The following is a 17,418-nucleotide window of genomic DNA, read 5'->3' as shown; positions in this document are numbered from 1 at the left end:
AATAGTTTTTTTGGTAAATATATTGTGCCCCTTTTGGAGTCACATAACATGTGTCCGTATTTGGCTGTGTACAGTATGATTTGTGCTTTTATTGCTGTTCATCCTCTGGTTAGCACCCTGTATCGTGTTCCATAAGCAGACACTTTTAGTGGGTGTCTGACCGTGAATTTGCCATTGATAGGTGTGGTTTGACAGCCTATGTGTCTGTAAAGCACGTACTGTGATGACAAGGAAGTATTCTATACATGTGAGGAATCCTACAGCTAGGTCAGCTGTCTGTACAGAACAAGCAAGCCTGTACTATGACATACACAAAAAGTTATTAATAATTGTATTTTATATTAAGCTTTGTATTTGTTCGATTCTTCTTTGTGTGTATTTTTTGTATTTCACTGAACAGATTGTACCATAATTCTCCTAATTGGCCCATGCTGACTTTAATTCCGCCTCATTAACCAATACTTCAATCCCGTTGCTTCCAACTCTGATATGCTTGCAAAGCAGATAGCCTTGCAATGAAAAAGACACCTAATTAGAATGACAGCAAATGTGTTTTTCTTTTAATATTTTTCCTTTACTGGCTGGAATTTAAATGTTGAGGGTTTTTTCATTTTGTTGGAAGGTTTCAGGCATTCTTGTCGTTTGTATCCCTGTTATATTAAAATGTCACTGTCAGGTTCTCATCACACTGCACATGTTGCTATGGACAGATACAGCATATATGTCTAAATTGACTTTGCTGCATATCTTTAAAGCTTTATAAAACTGCACTTTTTTTTAATAGATCCTCAGTATGTCAATTGAAGGTTTATAGGTAGTATATCAGTAGAATAGGTAATATATCAGTAAAATAATGTATAGTGTTGTCTGTCATTTGAGTGTCTAAACTTTTAAGATTGTTGGAAAACCACAAGGGGAATAGTTTTTTTACTTCATGTGCTCTAAACTGATCTGGGCACACCAAAATATTAACATATTGTACACAAGCAGCATCAAAAAGCACTTTAAACAAACCTATGTTTGCACAGGAGTGTTTCTAACTGGTTAGAAACTGTCTTTAGAGTCTGTTTTGATCTCAAGGATAAACAACTTTATATTGCATGGAGCTAGGTAGGTCATGAATGGGCCATTTTAAAGCTCTTTATCCAACCACCTCCTGTGGTTAGATAAAGCACTAAAAGCACCACATCGGTAAGGTCATTAATTTTATGTTTTCTCCTCCAGAAAGCATAATTATATTATCACACAAACATGTGCAAAATAGTAGACCCCTGACTTTCTTAGACTATTTCCCCTCTCTTTGGATGCTACTATGTATGTGATTGCAAAAAGCATATCAAACACATATAAAAAATAATGTTTAATAAATGAAATGTTTTAATGTTAAGTTGTCAGCCAGAACAGTTGCCATCTTCAGACAAAGAATCGGTCTTAATTTTTCAATATCAGTTGTCCTTGAAATTTTGGGTCAGCTTTGAAAAAGGCTGATTAAGAACAGAAGGGGTATGGGACAACATTTTGTGGCCAGTAAATGGCCCTGGTATGGGAGTAATCAGCATCTGTGACCTGTTTTAGTTCTGTTTGTAGATCGTCTGTCTGCAGAGGCTTTGCGAACATTCCCCAGAAATCACAAGGCAGGGAGCAATTAAAGCATTTAGTCTCTTCCCTGCTGATCTGTGGTAAACCACTTCTGGCTCTGCTATTTGATGAGGTCATGAAGGAAATTGTCCATGTGGGGACAGGTATATTAAGCATAGTGATATGCATGTAAGTGGTAGCCTCAGCAGCAGGAAGATGTTTACTTTGGGATACCAGTTAGGGGAAAGGCTGAGGTTGATGCTGATTAAAGTTTCGTAATTATTTCCTTACAGCGCGATATCTCCCCACACCTTGTTAACTTGGCGAATCGTGCAGTGAAAGTGTAAAGCAGCAAACAGACATTACAATGTTTACACATTGCAGGGAGGAATTTTGTGGAAATTTCTTCACAGGCACATACAGAGGTTGCAGTGTTTCCTACTTCCAGTGAAGTTTTTTTAAATAGCCTGCAGCTGGAATCATGCCATGTTATTTACCATATTGATGTCCTAAATAAGTGTATTGAAATACAGCAAATAAAAGTATTTAGAAATGACTTTTTCTTTTACTTTTAGCACCAGCAGCAAGTGGTACAAGCTGTAGAACGTGCCAAACAAGTAACCATGGCAGAACTGAATGCAATCATTGGGGTATGTTATCTTTTCTTCTTCAAGTATTGTTGCCAGTTCAAAACATTTTTACTATCTTTTTTTTTTAAACACAAAATCTTTCATTTTAATTGCACGTATTATGTAAGGTAGTTTCTGCTTTTTTTATTATTCTAAAATATTCACAGCACACAAGTAAAAGGCAGGTGTATGTGTGTAAAGGACTGTCTATAGCTGATCATTACTTTCTGGATCAGTGGTCGCCAACCTTTTCATACCCAGGGATCACTAAATTTACTGGCCCTGGACCGCGCATATGCGTGGAGCCGGGTTGCATTCATAGTGACATTGTGATGCCAGAACCTGCCCACTCTCCCATCGCAGGTCTGGGCCAGCGATGGGAGAAAGGGTGGGTTGTGTCCATGGTCAGTGGCTCGGGCTGGTGGGCCTTCCCCAGTGGGGTCTTTCTCTTGACCCAGCTTGGGGGCGCTCCAGCCAGAGCCGTGGACCACTGGTTGGCGACCATTGTTCTAGATGCAAGTGTAAAAACAGCTAATATATCCAAATGCACCATACAGTCATTAAATACCAACTTTATTTCCTTAGCAAGTCTTTTTAGGTCAAGCATAATTTGTCATCTTTGATTGCCATAAAGCCTTGTGATGGAGATCACAAGCGCTATTTAAAAGAACACTGAATACCCAGGTAGACCAGTGTTGAATGACCATGCAGCTTGACCAAGCACTGGCACATGGAGTTGGAAGGGACAACTGCTAGCTCTTCATTGCCTGGACGTAGACACATTTTTTTCTTCTCCTTCAACAAACATACTACTCTTTTTATTCTTCTGAAAAACTGGATTTAGAATGTGCATGTAGGAAGATGCCCAGTACTTTAATATCATTTGACTTAACTTTTGCATGTAAATGTGATTAAAAAAAATGTCAGGTGTAGCCTGGCTGTGTTGTCTGACAGTTATGATTGTTAGTACTGAATGTCGAATATTAAACATTTAGTAGGTAGTGCATCTCCCATTTATTTAGCCGTTGACCCAAAATGCACTTATGTCTGATCTCTTGGCAAATTGTGGGGTGACATCATAACTTAAGAGAAGCGAATGTTTTGTCTGTTAACGAGAAGCAGGCAAACACTGATGTGCTTATTTGTTCCACCCTTACACCCTCTCTTTATGTATAAAAAAAAATGAAGAAAGATGACAGCACAGTCTTCCTTACAAAAGCACTGATAATGGAAGCCATGCTCACATCTTCTGTCAGCCTGTGGATCTGGCCACTCATTTTGTTTACATTTCCGATCCAAAGTAAAGCAACAATGAAATATTGTCTGTTTCACATCACAATGCAGAGGTGAGAAATCATGATTTAATAACACATTATTCACATCCGTAATTATACAGCTGGTGCAAGCCGCTAAGTTATTCTAATGAAGGCACTACAACTGTACTTTTCTTCTTCGCCCCCTCCCAAATGCTTTTTCTTTTGTGTATAGATTATACATAAAAGTCTTTTCCTCTTTTATTCAGTGTATCAAACACACTTTGAAATGCTAATTATTCCATTTACTTTCATTAAAATTCAAATTGCTGAGTGAAGATGTGGATAAGGGTCGCAGAATAATCAATCTGAAGTGAAGATATTGCCTCAATTATGCCTCTGTCTTTAACAAGGAAATCAGCACTCTCTGATCCTTGCTGACGGAGGTAGAGTGCAATGTTCTGATTGTGGCCTGCATTTAATGGGCTATTTCTTATTCTGTTTTGTGCCCCTTTGACCGCAGGAGAATACTGGTAGTCAATTAAGGGTTATAAATGTAGAAAGAGTAACCTTTTATTTCCTGTGAAGTTCCCCAATAAAAAAGACAAATCTGAGGAAGCTGTGTTCAGCAATGAATAACATTTGCTGCAAGCTCTTCACGTACAAGTGGGAGGTGGGGAGGCCATTCTCCTTTTCAGATATAATATAAAAAAATATATATTATATATTATTTTTTTTTCCGCTGTAGGTTTACGTACCTTTTTACCCTGAGGGAACCCCTAGGTATCTCCGCTTTATATCATATAATATATACTGTGTCTTTTTTTCTTTTTACTTAGATATGTGAAATAGATATTTTCAGTGTAATTTGAGCATTGTTTGTAGATGAAGGTATTTGTAGGTATATACATGGGGTATTGAAACTTTACAAAACTAAATGCTGAAAATGAGCCAGCTACCACTGATCTGACTGCTTGGGGCTGGCAAAAAAGTCATGCAGCAGAGGGACCTGCAGGCCATCCTACATCCTAAGAAGACTTAATCTTAAGTCAAAGCACATTTTGTACACTTCTGAAATACATTCCTATTTCTCTAGTGTGCTCCCATCTTCTTCTTTATTAAAACATAGCTCTGAATTTTTAAAGCACCTGGTGTCAGCCTTGTCAACTTGGATATCTGATGGATTCCAAAGAACAGAGACTCTCCTCCTCAATCTGGGTAGGTTTTTTTAACCTTTCCAAACATCCTTCAGGTATATCTGTTGGGGAAACCCAGAGACTGGCTTCTACCTACAGAGACTGGCTTCTACCTACACCCCCCCTTCCCTATTCCTTGCTTTAATTGAAGGCGGCTTACATTTTCCTATTTGTATTACTATTTAAAATATCACAGTCTTCACGCTAGCCCTTATCTGGCTAATGTTTCTTTTCCTGAAAAAGGATCAATATTACACAGATTAATTTTTAAGGTTCCCATTTCTCTAGCCATCCAAGCAGCTATTGAGCCACACATTGCGAACATGTTTATGTTCATTACTATGCATTTTTTTTCTTCTTCTTCTTGAGCCTGCAATTGGAACAGATTGCATGTTCTGCACTGTTGATTCTCATACTGCAGATCTTAAACAACAATTTGTTTGCTGGCGGTGAACAGGTTTAAAAACAGAATGTTTTCCTGAAACCTGTAAAGATTTGTCTGTTGTGTTCTTTTTTCTGTAATAAACAATGCCATATCAGTACTGTAATACACAGTAAACTATTTTTATTACATTTTTTATTATTTTTGGAGAAACCATTTTGGCCAAACAAATTAGTATTTTAAAAATAAATAGTCTGGTTCTTATGTTGTGTAAAATAGTACTCCAGCCCACCAAATTTTGGGGATAAACAAGCAAAGGTTTCCCAACATTTTCATGGATGACAATGCATAGACTGCCTAACAGTCATGGTCACTATAACGCTGGGGAGGTGAACCAAACACATATCTGACTTTTGCAGTGATAAAGGCCTGGTGGGGCAAACCTGCGTTATTCAACCCAAGACCGAAAGAGCCATTTATATTGTTGTAGTATCCTGGATCCATTGGATCACTAAGCCAAGGGAACATGTGTTTTCCTTACCAAATCTAGAAAACTTCTTGAGTTTGTCTATCCAATGAAATGCCTAATTGATCTGACCTCCACATTTCGAGCCTCAAAACATTTTTGTAGGGCTGTAATATTTAATATTTTGTATAGCTCTTTTCTACTAGCAAGTTGAGCTTACACATGGAGTTTAAAATTATTAATCTGTTGTTTTACATAGCTCAGTGACACAAGCTAAAAAGTTTGCACATCAGTGCAGTGACTACTCTCTCTGTGGGGCTATTTCAATGTTTTGAAAAGAGATGTTGTCCTCCTTAGAAAACACACAGTACTCTGTGCATTTGTTACCAATGTGGTAAATGCTTATTTGTAAAACATGGAATGTTTGTGTATAAATAGTGGTAATCTCCATAAATTTTAATAGTAAGTATTCTCCAAATAGTTTTAAAACCCATGAGTTGTTTTCGTATAGACCCCATATGTTAATGATTGTCCTGTGCTAAAACAAAGCCTGATAGATCTCAACTCTATTTCATTTGTCATACAACAGTTTTTATTGTCCACCTGAATATTTTATGTTTGCAGGGCTTGACCTGCTGGAACCGCCGGTTTTATTGAACTCTGCTGGAACCGCCGGTTTTATTGAACTCAACTAATGTTATCTATATACATTATAATTATTATTGGGTAGTGACTCCAAGCATCACCTACAAACCTTATACACTAAACTTCCAGGGGATAGTCATTGCATTGGTGAATACATTTACCATTCAGCACTTTTCTAATTCTGCACTATTTCATGGCTCCAGAAGGCCCCAGTACATTTCATACTGCTAAAATATTCAAGAGCAGATGTTTGCTTTAAAAATGCCTCCCAAAACACTAACTGTGCTAATAATGATAATTTTATGTGAGCACCTTTTCCTTTTGTAACTAATGCCATTTTCAATCATGTTTCCTCATTCTGCCTTTGTTCATAAACCCAAGGGCAGCTTTCCAAATCCTAACTATAGCTGTATAGGACTTTGTCAGTTTTTTTCTCCTGTAAAATCAGAATTACCGTTGGTTTTCTAGGACTGAGCAAATATCTCAATCAGAACATTTTATATACGTACTTTAAACAGACTTGAAGAGTCTAAATTAATCAGACACTTATTATTTTAAAGCAGGAACTAGTGAATTTATCATAGATATTTAGATATATATTTGCCCTGTCTGCTTCCAAGATGTTTACCCTGGAAAGGTTGGCTTTCCAAGGGTAATCATGGATTTCTTTGCCAACACAATCTAAATTTGCAACAAATACTGTTTTATGTATTTTTTTTTTTTAGCGGTTTATTCCTAAAGAACTGTAGTGCCAAATATATAATTAATTCACCTTACTTGCCCAATTAAATGTGTGGCTGTTCTAGTATCTGCTATTGTTTTTACTGTGGTGGGGTTTCCCCTGGTTACATTGCTGGTTAAATTAATTAATGCCTTACAGTTTAAGTAGCTAAACCAGCCATTGTCAACCAGGGCACTGTGGAATCTTAGGATTCCTTCAAAAACTTCCAGGGGTTTCTTGAACTAAGGCTGATTTACTTCCAGAGGATGATGCCTGCATAGTTCTGGGGCTAACACCACTTGGTAAAGCCCGCGGCATGAAACCAAAGACCTTCTTAGCTTGTCCGTAAAGGTGGCACTCTGACCAATTATGTGGGGGTGGATTCTTCCAATTGGCAACCAATTTACTGATTAAAGAAGAGGTCCCCGCTACCTGAAAAATGTTTAGGGATTCCTCTGGGGTAATCTATGACACCCTAGCCTTAGCCTGCCCATCTCTAGGTATATTTTAAGTGGAATTGTGTGTGTTTAAACCCTAAACAATGAACAACTAAAAAAAACATTTAAAAATGCAGTACAACACAGCTTTTGTGCAATTGAACAGGCAGTGAGAGTTTTGGATTAGTACACTTTAGTTTGGCCTATCATTTTTTAGAAGGTATTCATGGGAATCACTTGTGTGTATGTAAATTTTGGAGTTTAGCTCAAATATGCTAGGTTTCTGTGTGGGCATTTGTGTTAAATAAAGTCCTAAGTTTATGTCCTCATCTTACATAGCACGTTCTTGCTCTTGAATGCCTTTTACAAGTTAAGGCCTCAACTTTAGAATTACAGATTCTATCACACCTACCACATGCAGAGAAAGCAAAACAGTCACAACCTGGCCTACACTGGGCAAAAAAATGATTGCAAAAATCTTTCCAGCTATGTATCACTTTTTATGTCTCCTATGAAAAAAAACCTCTTTGAGAAAAAGCGTGCTGTCCAGGTGGGGAAGAAAGGCGTTTTAGCAACTCATATGCTGCACCTCCATTTTTAGCGGTGACATTTTAATGATAGGAAGTCTGCAAAATTATTTGCCATCAATTGTGAAGGCAATAACAAGCCTTGGTGGTTTTTCATACTCTCTGTGTTAAGTGCTTTCAGAATGACAGCGTAAACTGTGTCAGAGAACTCCAAGGAAGTAAAACTGATTAAAATGTTCATGCTTGAATGCGGCTGATGGAATAGTTCATTTGGACTTTCCATACCTCCTGCAGCTCAAGCTGAAATATTAAAATTCAGTGGATTTAAATCTCTCTCCCCTCAGCTCAGGAAAAAAACATTACATTTTAATAGGTTTTAAACTCATAATTCATTGGTTTGAAGCAGCACATATTAAATCTATTTAAATATTACTTAGGTGGTGACTTAAATGATTTTTGCCTCTCTTATATTAATATTCCTTGCTCAAAATTATAACAGATTTTGTTAGCTTGGAATTTTTAAAAGAAAAAAAAAACGGCTTTGAAAAAAAATCTATTCTCTTTTGTGCATCACATCACATGTTGCTCATTTTTCTCCCTAGTAATAAAATGATACTTCAGATTTATGCTATGGATATATATGTTGGACTTGTGTTTATGGCTTTTGTCTGAGATCTGATGGAAAATACCAGTCACAGTCTGTAGGATATCTTGCACATGGGCTTCACTGATCTGCATTTTCACTAAAACAACGGTTTATATTCTAGGTGTCTGCCTCACTCAGCAGGAAGATGTAGCTGTAAGAATGTATCTCATTAGTGTTCATTCAGTGGCCCTTAAAAGCAGTTACTAGTTAAATAGAAAGTCCTTATAGCACTGGGACTTTTACTGTGCATTAAAAGGGAGGGGATACACCTTGCACCTTCAGACTGAGGTTCAGATACAAAAGTACGGTATTTGAGATAAAACCGTATTTGTGCAGTACCACTCTGTTTTCATGGTTATAGTACTATACACATCCATTCTTTCTAACCATGTTTTTCTAGATCCATTGGATACCAGGAATGTTAAAGCTTTCAATTCGTATGAGACTCAACAAAGTAGCGCAGGCTTTATACCCTACAGTGTGTGTGTGCGCATCACAAGACATTTGCTTTCTTCACCTTTCATACGTGAAACAACAATGTTTGCCAACAATAATGTATTAAAGCACCCATGATTTCCAGTTAGGGAAAAAGTTTTATGGTTATCCACTTGTCTTGCCTAATCTGTATGGTGAATGTGGATAGAAGTGTTCAATTACAGATTTTTTTTTTGTTTTTTTGTGCTGCCTTAGGTCATTGGTTTCTTGGGACATTTATTGAGTTGATGTTTCAGTAATGTTTAAACCACTTTGCCATTTGGCCAGTAAAGCTCCAGCTGCTTTGGGACTGCTGTGAGATCACCCTGGTTGACCTTTTTCTTGCATGGAATGTAAAGGCTTATATTCCAATCTTAACTGGAAATTGATTGGTTGTCTAATATTGATCTAAACTTAATACCTTCAACTTTATTTTACTACTAGAAATGAGCTTCCAGCTTTGCATTTTATGCTAAATCCTCGTAGAGATGCTCATGAGTTTTTATGTGATATTATCGTTAGTGATGGTTACTGGTGACCGTAGGATTAAACGATGGCTGTACAACCAGACTAGTTAGGTACTATTCTGCTCTACTGAGGGGGAAAGAAGAAAGACTGAGTGGAAGGTGTCCCAATGCAGGGACTACAATAGTCTTCGTTAGCAGTCAGTTGTTCAGTGATTACACTTCCAAACACACAGTGCTCCTGCATAGACCATCCTGCCCAAAGGCACCTACTGTTAGGGTCAGAACTAGAACATGGAGCAATAGTAGTTAGTGCCTTGGTCTAATGAATTACGAAGAAGGCAGGTTGACTGAGACAGTGTGACTTTTTGATATGCTGGCAATGACTTGGTAACAGATACCAAAGGATGACTTCAACTGACTCGTGGAGTCAGTTTCACAGTGGGTCAGAGTTGTATTAGTTGCATAGGGGCCACCTACACAACATTAAGCAGTTGGTTTTAATGTTTTGGCTGATCCTTGTAAATGTATTCTAGCTGTATAATGTCAAATCCACTACTAGCAGATTTGTTTTGGAGCATGGCCAGCCTGCCTCTTGAAGTGTTGCTAGTGTTAGAGGGCACTTCACAAATGAACACTTTAATGCCTTTTCCTGCCATTCATAGTATTGGAAAATACCAAGGCCAGTTCAGCAGTTTTTGTAGATTCCTTTTGTAAGAATCAGAACAAAGAATATATGTTATTATATTCCGCAGTTACTATATAAAATGCATTCATTCCAATTAAACCCATTAAAACACATGGATTGCTTTTAAATACATGTTATTCTATATAAAAGACCCTCAGGCTAATAAAAAATTAGGATCTTATCAAAAAGTTATTAAAACCACTAAGTACAATGATCTTTACTTGGGTGGCGAAAGAAAACAGCTAATATTCAAATTCCCTAAGAAGCTTTCGCAATAGTGCAAATGTTGTAATTTAAGTACAAGTAAATAATGTTTTTAAGGCATAATGACACAATATAAATGTTCCAGTGAGTTCCTAGTTTACTGTTAGGAGGTGGGTTGGTAGACCATGCAGAATTTCATCAATTGGGTGATGTCACAAGCAATAAAAGCTATTTCTTGCTACAGGAACAGGATGAAAGAAATAATAATGCTGCGTCCAAGCAGGATGTTTATAGGAATATTTAAGTCATCCCTATACCATGGTGTAAATTCTTCTTTTTTCCAATTGTCTACAGGATTTCCCATAATATTTTACAATCCCTTTATGAATTTATGTTGGCATGCTTTAAAAGTGATGGCTTTGTACAGTAACTTTGTAAATGTAGGATGGCTCTTTCCATGGGGTAGAGAAATCTTTCTTTGGCACATACATTCATTTATCATTCGTTCATTCTTCACTCATGTTTCATACAAGGAAATTATTTTTCTGCTTCTTGAGTTTCAAGCATGTCATTGTACTAAGTGTCATGTGTCCGTGCCTGATAGCCAGCCTAGGAAAATAAAGACTACTCTTTGTTCTAATTGACCTGCAGCGGCACATACTGAAACAGGTTTATTGTTTTTTATTGCTGTCAAGGAAAAAAAAGTCACCGATAAGATTTATAATAAATCCTCCTGACATCAAGATACATACCTCATTACTGATACATACAGTACAAATGTAATAAATATTGAGGTGTGCATAATAGTGTGGTGTAATCTAAAAAGTGTTTCTATCAAATAATACCCTGATTACAGCTCTCATCCCATCTACCTACCCTGCGGCCCTTAGCAGGAATATTTACTTTCCATTCTAATTACTCAGAACGGTAAAAAAAAATCTTTACGCTGGTTTTATTAGTTAATTGGATTATTGTAATATAGTATAATGTATACTATCTATCCTTTTTTTTCTTTCTTGTACCTTAATAATAATAAATCCTATGTAGCACAGATCATTTTTAGGGGGTGGTGGGGAGCACAAATGTGGAAGTGCTGATTTGTAAACGAGCTACCATGGGGTGATCTCTAGCAGTATCATATCTCCAGTCTATGAAGACCTCCTACAGCATGTTCACAGAATTAAACCTCTCCAATAGCATGTACAGTCTCTTACTATCTCTTGTTGTATGTCTGTAGTCTCTAATAGTTTCCTGTAGCATTACATTACCAGAATAATTTGTGTAGCCCTTTAGTAATGTCAGGGGCAACACTTGAGGCCACTTATGTCAAGTGTGTTGAATCAATGATTTAGTGTACTGAATTCTAGGCAGATGTAATAAACACAAAAAAATGCAGCGCTACAATCTTCATAATACAAAATAACTAAATTTGGCATCGTCCTCTATATGTTCAGCAAGGTTGAACAGCAGAAGATGCTAATCAGTTCATGTGCTGACAAGAAGCGTTTTGATAGAAGAGGGCAGCTGATATTGATAAGCTCATAGCTGTACTGCTTCTTCTTTCACGGTCCAATTCTAGACATTTCCAGGACAGTCTAGGCTCAGTGGAAATGGGTTGAATGGTGCTGGCCATGAGACTGAGGATATTCTGGGACAAAAAAAAGTATTGCAAGTGAAAGCTTCCCATTAAAGAGCATTATTGTCTATTCTTTTTATATTGTTTTTTTTGGCTATATTTCAACTTGAATAACATAATCCTATTATAAGATAAAATACTAGATGTCTCGCTGTTATGACCTGCCAGCAGCTTTAGTATTTTCTTTGCTGTTGATGTAGAACAAATATTAGAAAGCTCAGAGGTCATGGAAAACCTTGCATTTAAGGTATCAGTATTAACACAAACGAGACAGCCTGATAATGTGCTGTGTCAGCATGGGATCTGGTCAGTGTCAATTTTCCCCTGTGACAGGTTTCTATTAAAAATTCCCAATTTTGTTCTAGCTCGTGTAGTATTCACTTCTGTGAAAATGGAACAGGTGTGTGATTCTTCTTTTAGAGATTGTGTCCATATAAACTCTGTTTCTATAGGTAGAGATATTGATCGATAAACACTTGTAAAACTTCAGGATTGTGTGAAGAGTAATCGATGTTTCAGCAATCACAAGGACTATTTTCAAGATCATTACTTCCTGCCCTTGAATAAACCGTTGCAGGCTGTTCTAACAATGCTGCAAATTTACACATGATGATTGCAGATGGTGTAGATATTGGTGAAGGCTCTGTGTTTCTTTATCAATGGTAGTTGGAGTTGGCTTTTCATTTCCTGGTAAAACGCAATGCGCCTATATCTGCCGGATAAATACTGCCATCTAGGGGTCTATTTATTAGGAACAACAAAACCTGTTCATATCACCTTGAAACACCTTGAACTGCAAAAAAAGAAAACAAAGATGGTGACATCATAGTGGACTTTACTGGGTTGTTTTTGTTTTAGGCCAACAAACTTTTTAGCGAAATTTCTCCAATGGTCCTATAGCTGCAGAGGAAAACGAAGGCTTGTCCTAAGCCTTGTTCACACGATAACATTGTGATAATATTTATCTTTCATACTAAGATGAAATCCATTGTGACTGATCAAATTTCACCTAGGCAAACCAATGCTTCTCAATCCAATATTAAAAGACCATATTGGATGACTCCTTCGTATTGCCCGTAGCCACCCTATATCTACTGGGTTATGCTTTTGTGTGCATGTATGTACTTACATTCCAGTATATATATGAATCACTTTCATCCAGCTTATTTTTGTCTAGCTTGCTCCAAGACTTCCTTTGTTTTCAGGATCCATGACCTTTTTTAAAAAAAAAAAAAAAAAATTAAATTAAATTAAAAACAATTAGCCAATGAATGAAGTAACTGGTTGCTGCTTCTTCTTGTCGAAGTTGTCACTTTCCAAAGTGTTGATCAGCAGCTGAATATTTCGACACCAACTCTCTCCATTGTGGTATATGATCTCCTCCACTTTCAAAATGGAATTACCACCACTTTATAAATCTGGTGATCACCATCATTGCAACACTGAAGGTAGTGATCTTTTCACCTGAATGGCACTTTTATAAATGAGATGAACAGGTTTTTCCATTGACCAGTGTAATTACTATGCATTTGTTGCTATTACTATGCATATTGTATAAATAATGCCATTTCTGCCATGTGTTGTGTATGTATAATATACATTTCATACATTATATAGATTTTGTGTGTATACAGTCTTCACATCGACTAAGGTCAAGGAAAACTCTGTGTTGCCAATGTGCTGGTAAAAATGACTTTAACTCTTGTCAGCACAGTTACTGGTGCATGCATCACAGTCCCACTCAAATAAACCTGTCACAACACAGAGTCAGCAGCAAGAGAAGAGTACAAGGGCAGGCCTCTAGCTTTTCATTCGAGCATCACTAAACGTGCACAGAGTGCCCAATTATTTCAGCATTATTGAGCAAGCCTACAGGAGAACCCATGCCTTGCTACATTAGATTTTCTTAGTAATTTGCTCAAGTACCACTGAGGACACTTAGGGAGCTTAAAACGGTGGCTGCAACCAGTTCCCTTTCTGAGTTGTTAATTCAGGTTTTTGCTTTCAAATTAACTCTCTCTGCATGCTGTGCAAAAGGCCTAAAACTGCTCAGCGTTAATTTGCTCACTCTCTATGCAGACTTTAACTTTTAATGCCACATCTGTGTGTGTATATGTGTAAATTTCTATACACTACAGAATTTCATTTTGGTTAGAAATGCCAGATGTAATTTTTATCTTGGTAAAAATTATTATTATTAGAATTTGGCAAGACTTTTTTTTTCATTATTTGGTTTATATTGGAAACTTTGTCGGAAAATGTATCTACTAATCCACATTTGGTCCTAATGTGTATTTCTGTATAGAAATATATACATATATATTTATAATTCTCTACTACCAAGTCGTCAATTTATATTACATTTACTGTGATTTTTTTATGTATCACAATATTTTGTAAAGTGTTTCATTGTTTTTTTTTTTACTGAACTTAAGGTAACAGAGTGCTGTTTGAAGTCCATTTATAGTTTTTGCACTGACTAACTGTTTCAGGTCCTGGCATATTGAGCCTCTTGTAGACAATTAAAAAAAATGTTGTTTTTAGCACTAAGCTGAATTTATGTACTATTAAGCTACACTCACTGGGAAAAAAGTTTCCTGAGATGTAAGACCTTGCTTGTCTTGGGTGAAAATGATTTATTTGCCATGCCTAACCAGCCACATTACCATCTGGTTGTACAATATACTTTAGTTTATCATGTAGTGGGAGGAACTACCTATTAAACTTATTCAGTTTCTGTATAGCTAGATAGGCCCTCACATGATGTTGTCAAATTTAAAGACAATTGTAAACTTGGGGCTCTGTTTATAAAGCACAGAATAACAAATCCTTGAGGTCAATGTGTTTCAATGGAAGTAATTGATTCTCCACCAGGGAATGTCAGAATGTAATGTTTGTGACCTTTTTTTTTTTTTTTTTTTTTTTTTTTTTTTTTTTATAAGCCTAGCAGATATATTGGACCTGAACAATAGGTCTTGGCATTATTTTGTCAGCCCAAGTGGTTTACTTTGGAATTGGCTGGTAGATTACAGCCAATGTTATTTAGCTTTTTAACCAAAAAAAGAAATGTTATTAAAACATGTTCGAATTGACACACTGGTGGTTTTTCCTTTTGATTTATTTTATGTAATATATTTTTTCTCATGCTGAGCAAGTTCAAGATCTATGTTTAATTTCTCACAGCAGCAACAACTCCAGGCTCAGCATCTGTCTCATGGGCATGGACTCCCGGTTCCTCTGACTCCTCATCCTTCTGGCCTGCAACCTCCTGCCATCCCTCCAATCAGCAGCAGTGCAGGACTGTTGGCACTTTCCAGCGCCCTTTCTGGACAGTCTCATCTTCCAATTAAGGATGAAAAAAAGCACCATGACAGTGATCATCAAAGAGGTCAGCGGAAATACAAACACAAAACTCAAATTAAAACTGTTTCACTGTCAAGTTTTTTTTTTTAAACTAATTTCTCTTTCCCTTTTCTTCCCTTTTGATTTGTTGGATGACTGCCTTGCAGACAGAGATTCCATTAAGGTAAGGCTTGTTTTAGTTTATATATCATTTTGCTGTTACATTTGTAAAGCACTAGTACAAGTTGGCATTTTTATATGATGGTACATTGACAGGATTAATTTTAAATTCAAGAGGAAAAATCTGCATTATTAATGTCCCTGCATTTTTTTTTTGTTTTGCATTTGCAATCTGCATATTTTATAAAAACCTGTTGTCAAATTAGCCAAATAAAATGGTCCAATGTGCTATAGTAGCAAAATGTGTTCTAAGAAGAGAACTAAACTTTCCTGTTATCAAAGTGCAGATACAAAAGAACCTGGTCTTTATGAAAACACATTATTTTGGAGTTCATATAGTTACTGAAAATGCAGAAAATTTCCTTTTCCATGGCTTATCTTTACAGGCACACTAAAATAGATTAATAATGGCATCCTTTGCTTCCCTATAGACATGAACCATTCTGAACCAGGATTATTCCAGGTTGATTGGGGTTCCTTGGACCATGGCTGATTTGATAATGTCTGCAAAGTTTTGGGGCAACACCACTTGGTAGAGACAGCTCCATGACTTTGTAATGATGTATTTTAGTTGTATGTAAACGTTTTTTATAGTCCCCATTTTAGGAGGTGGGGGGGGGGGCATTCTTTCCACTGGCTACCATATTAAAAAAAGTCTTAATTTCTCATTGACCCCCAATATGTTCTTTTTAGCAAGGATTTTTATGTCCTGGAAAATTCAAGGTTCCTCGGGAGTTTAAAGTTTGAGAGAGGCTGAGCTGGTGCTGTACATATGCCACCTCCACAATCTGCAGCACTGTTAAGAATAACATGATAAAAATTTTCTCCAAATTTAAATCAGATCAGCTGCCATTTTGTTTATCATTCTAAAGCTTCATGAATTCTGAGATGTGAGGAGTTGTTTATTATTAAACCCATATTGTGAATTGATCCCATGCATTTCAGATATTTTATTGTATGTTTGTAAAATGTTTCAGCTAAAAGCAAAAAACTGAAAATGAGCTAGATGTGACAGTAGATAATGAACTCTGCAGATGAACCAGTGTGTTTCAGTTCAGTGTATGCTGTGCTGCTATAAATGGAAGGAAACTTCCCCTTTAGTCGATGCAGATACATGTGGTGATTGAGAAATTGCGGTTTGACAGATTTTTCTGCTGTACTGTCTTTAAACTGAGTGGGGTTGTGTCAACATCCGAGGCTGCCTGCCAGCCTTACAAGGTGAACTAGTTTGCTAATTTCCTTAAATGTTTGCAGCAATGCCCAGAGTAGCAGTTAACTGCTTGTTTTATCGATCCGCCCTCCCTTAAGTGTCTCCTTGTTAAGATGGTTCTCTGGTTCTAGAATTGTCCAATGAATCTGCTTCCGTCTGGGGTCCTTCCTCCTGTTCCCTCTTATGGCATCATTTATTCATGTAGGAGTTTGCTCCTTAACATTTAGCAGGTGATAAACACGACATCAATCCCCATCTTTTAATTTTTGCCTCGACTCCTCTCCTAACGTGCTTGCAGACAGTTTTGATATTCTAAATAATAAGTAATTTTTGGCCATCTGTCAAAAGGAAATTTCAATACAAATTTAAATTAATGGTGCCTGAAATATTTTCATCGCTCCTCTAAAAGCCTTTAATGCGCAGAAAATTCCGAATCGGCTTCTTGTAATTAGTGTTGCATGTAATGAGAATATGGGCACTGTTCTGCGGGCCCCTGTGTAACATTTTGTTATGGTAGCAAAATCTTGATTTATACAAGACATCGGGCAGGTTTAATTGTCGGAAGCACTTGGAATGTGTTTTCTTGACAACGTAGATTATTAAATAGGGCGGTTTTTAGAAGCGCTTGTAAAATGTAAATTTAAACTCCCTGGATGACTCGGGTAATTAAGCTGCAATGCTCATTGGCAAAAAGGAGGGCATTGCCTATGAGCAGAACAGAACTACTCACCTGTTTTTAT

At 36.9% G+C, this 17,418-nt stretch overlaps 1 protein-coding gene across 3 annotated transcripts in view; it reads left to right on the top strand.

Annotated features, from left to right (window-relative positions):
• Window positions 1-17,418, top strand: part of LOC140325967 (transducin-like enhancer protein 4) — a 92,012-nt gene that overhangs the window by 28,086 nt on the left and 46,508 nt on the right. The window contains exons 6-8 of one of the 3 annotated variants that reach the window (XM_072404109.1): window positions 2,154-2,228; window positions 15,133-15,334; window positions 15,456-15,472. In XM_072404109.1, coding sequence (XP_072260210.1) covers window positions 2,154-2,228; window positions 15,133-15,334; window positions 15,456-15,472 — 294 coding nt within the window. Of the gene's footprint in view, window positions 1-2,153; window positions 2,229-15,129; window positions 15,335-15,455; window positions 15,473-17,418 lie in introns of all 3 variants that reach the window. The other 2 variants (XM_072404108.1, XM_072404110.1) reach the window with 2 other exon arrangements.

This window comes from Pyxicephalus adspersus, chromosome 3 (assembly GCF_032062135.1).
Source record: "Pyxicephalus adspersus chromosome 3, UCB_Pads_2.0, whole genome shotgun sequence".
Taxonomy (NCBI): Eukaryota; Metazoa; Chordata; class Amphibia; order Anura; family Pyxicephalidae; genus Pyxicephalus; species Pyxicephalus adspersus.
This window is presented reverse-complemented; position numbering and strand designations above follow the sequence as displayed.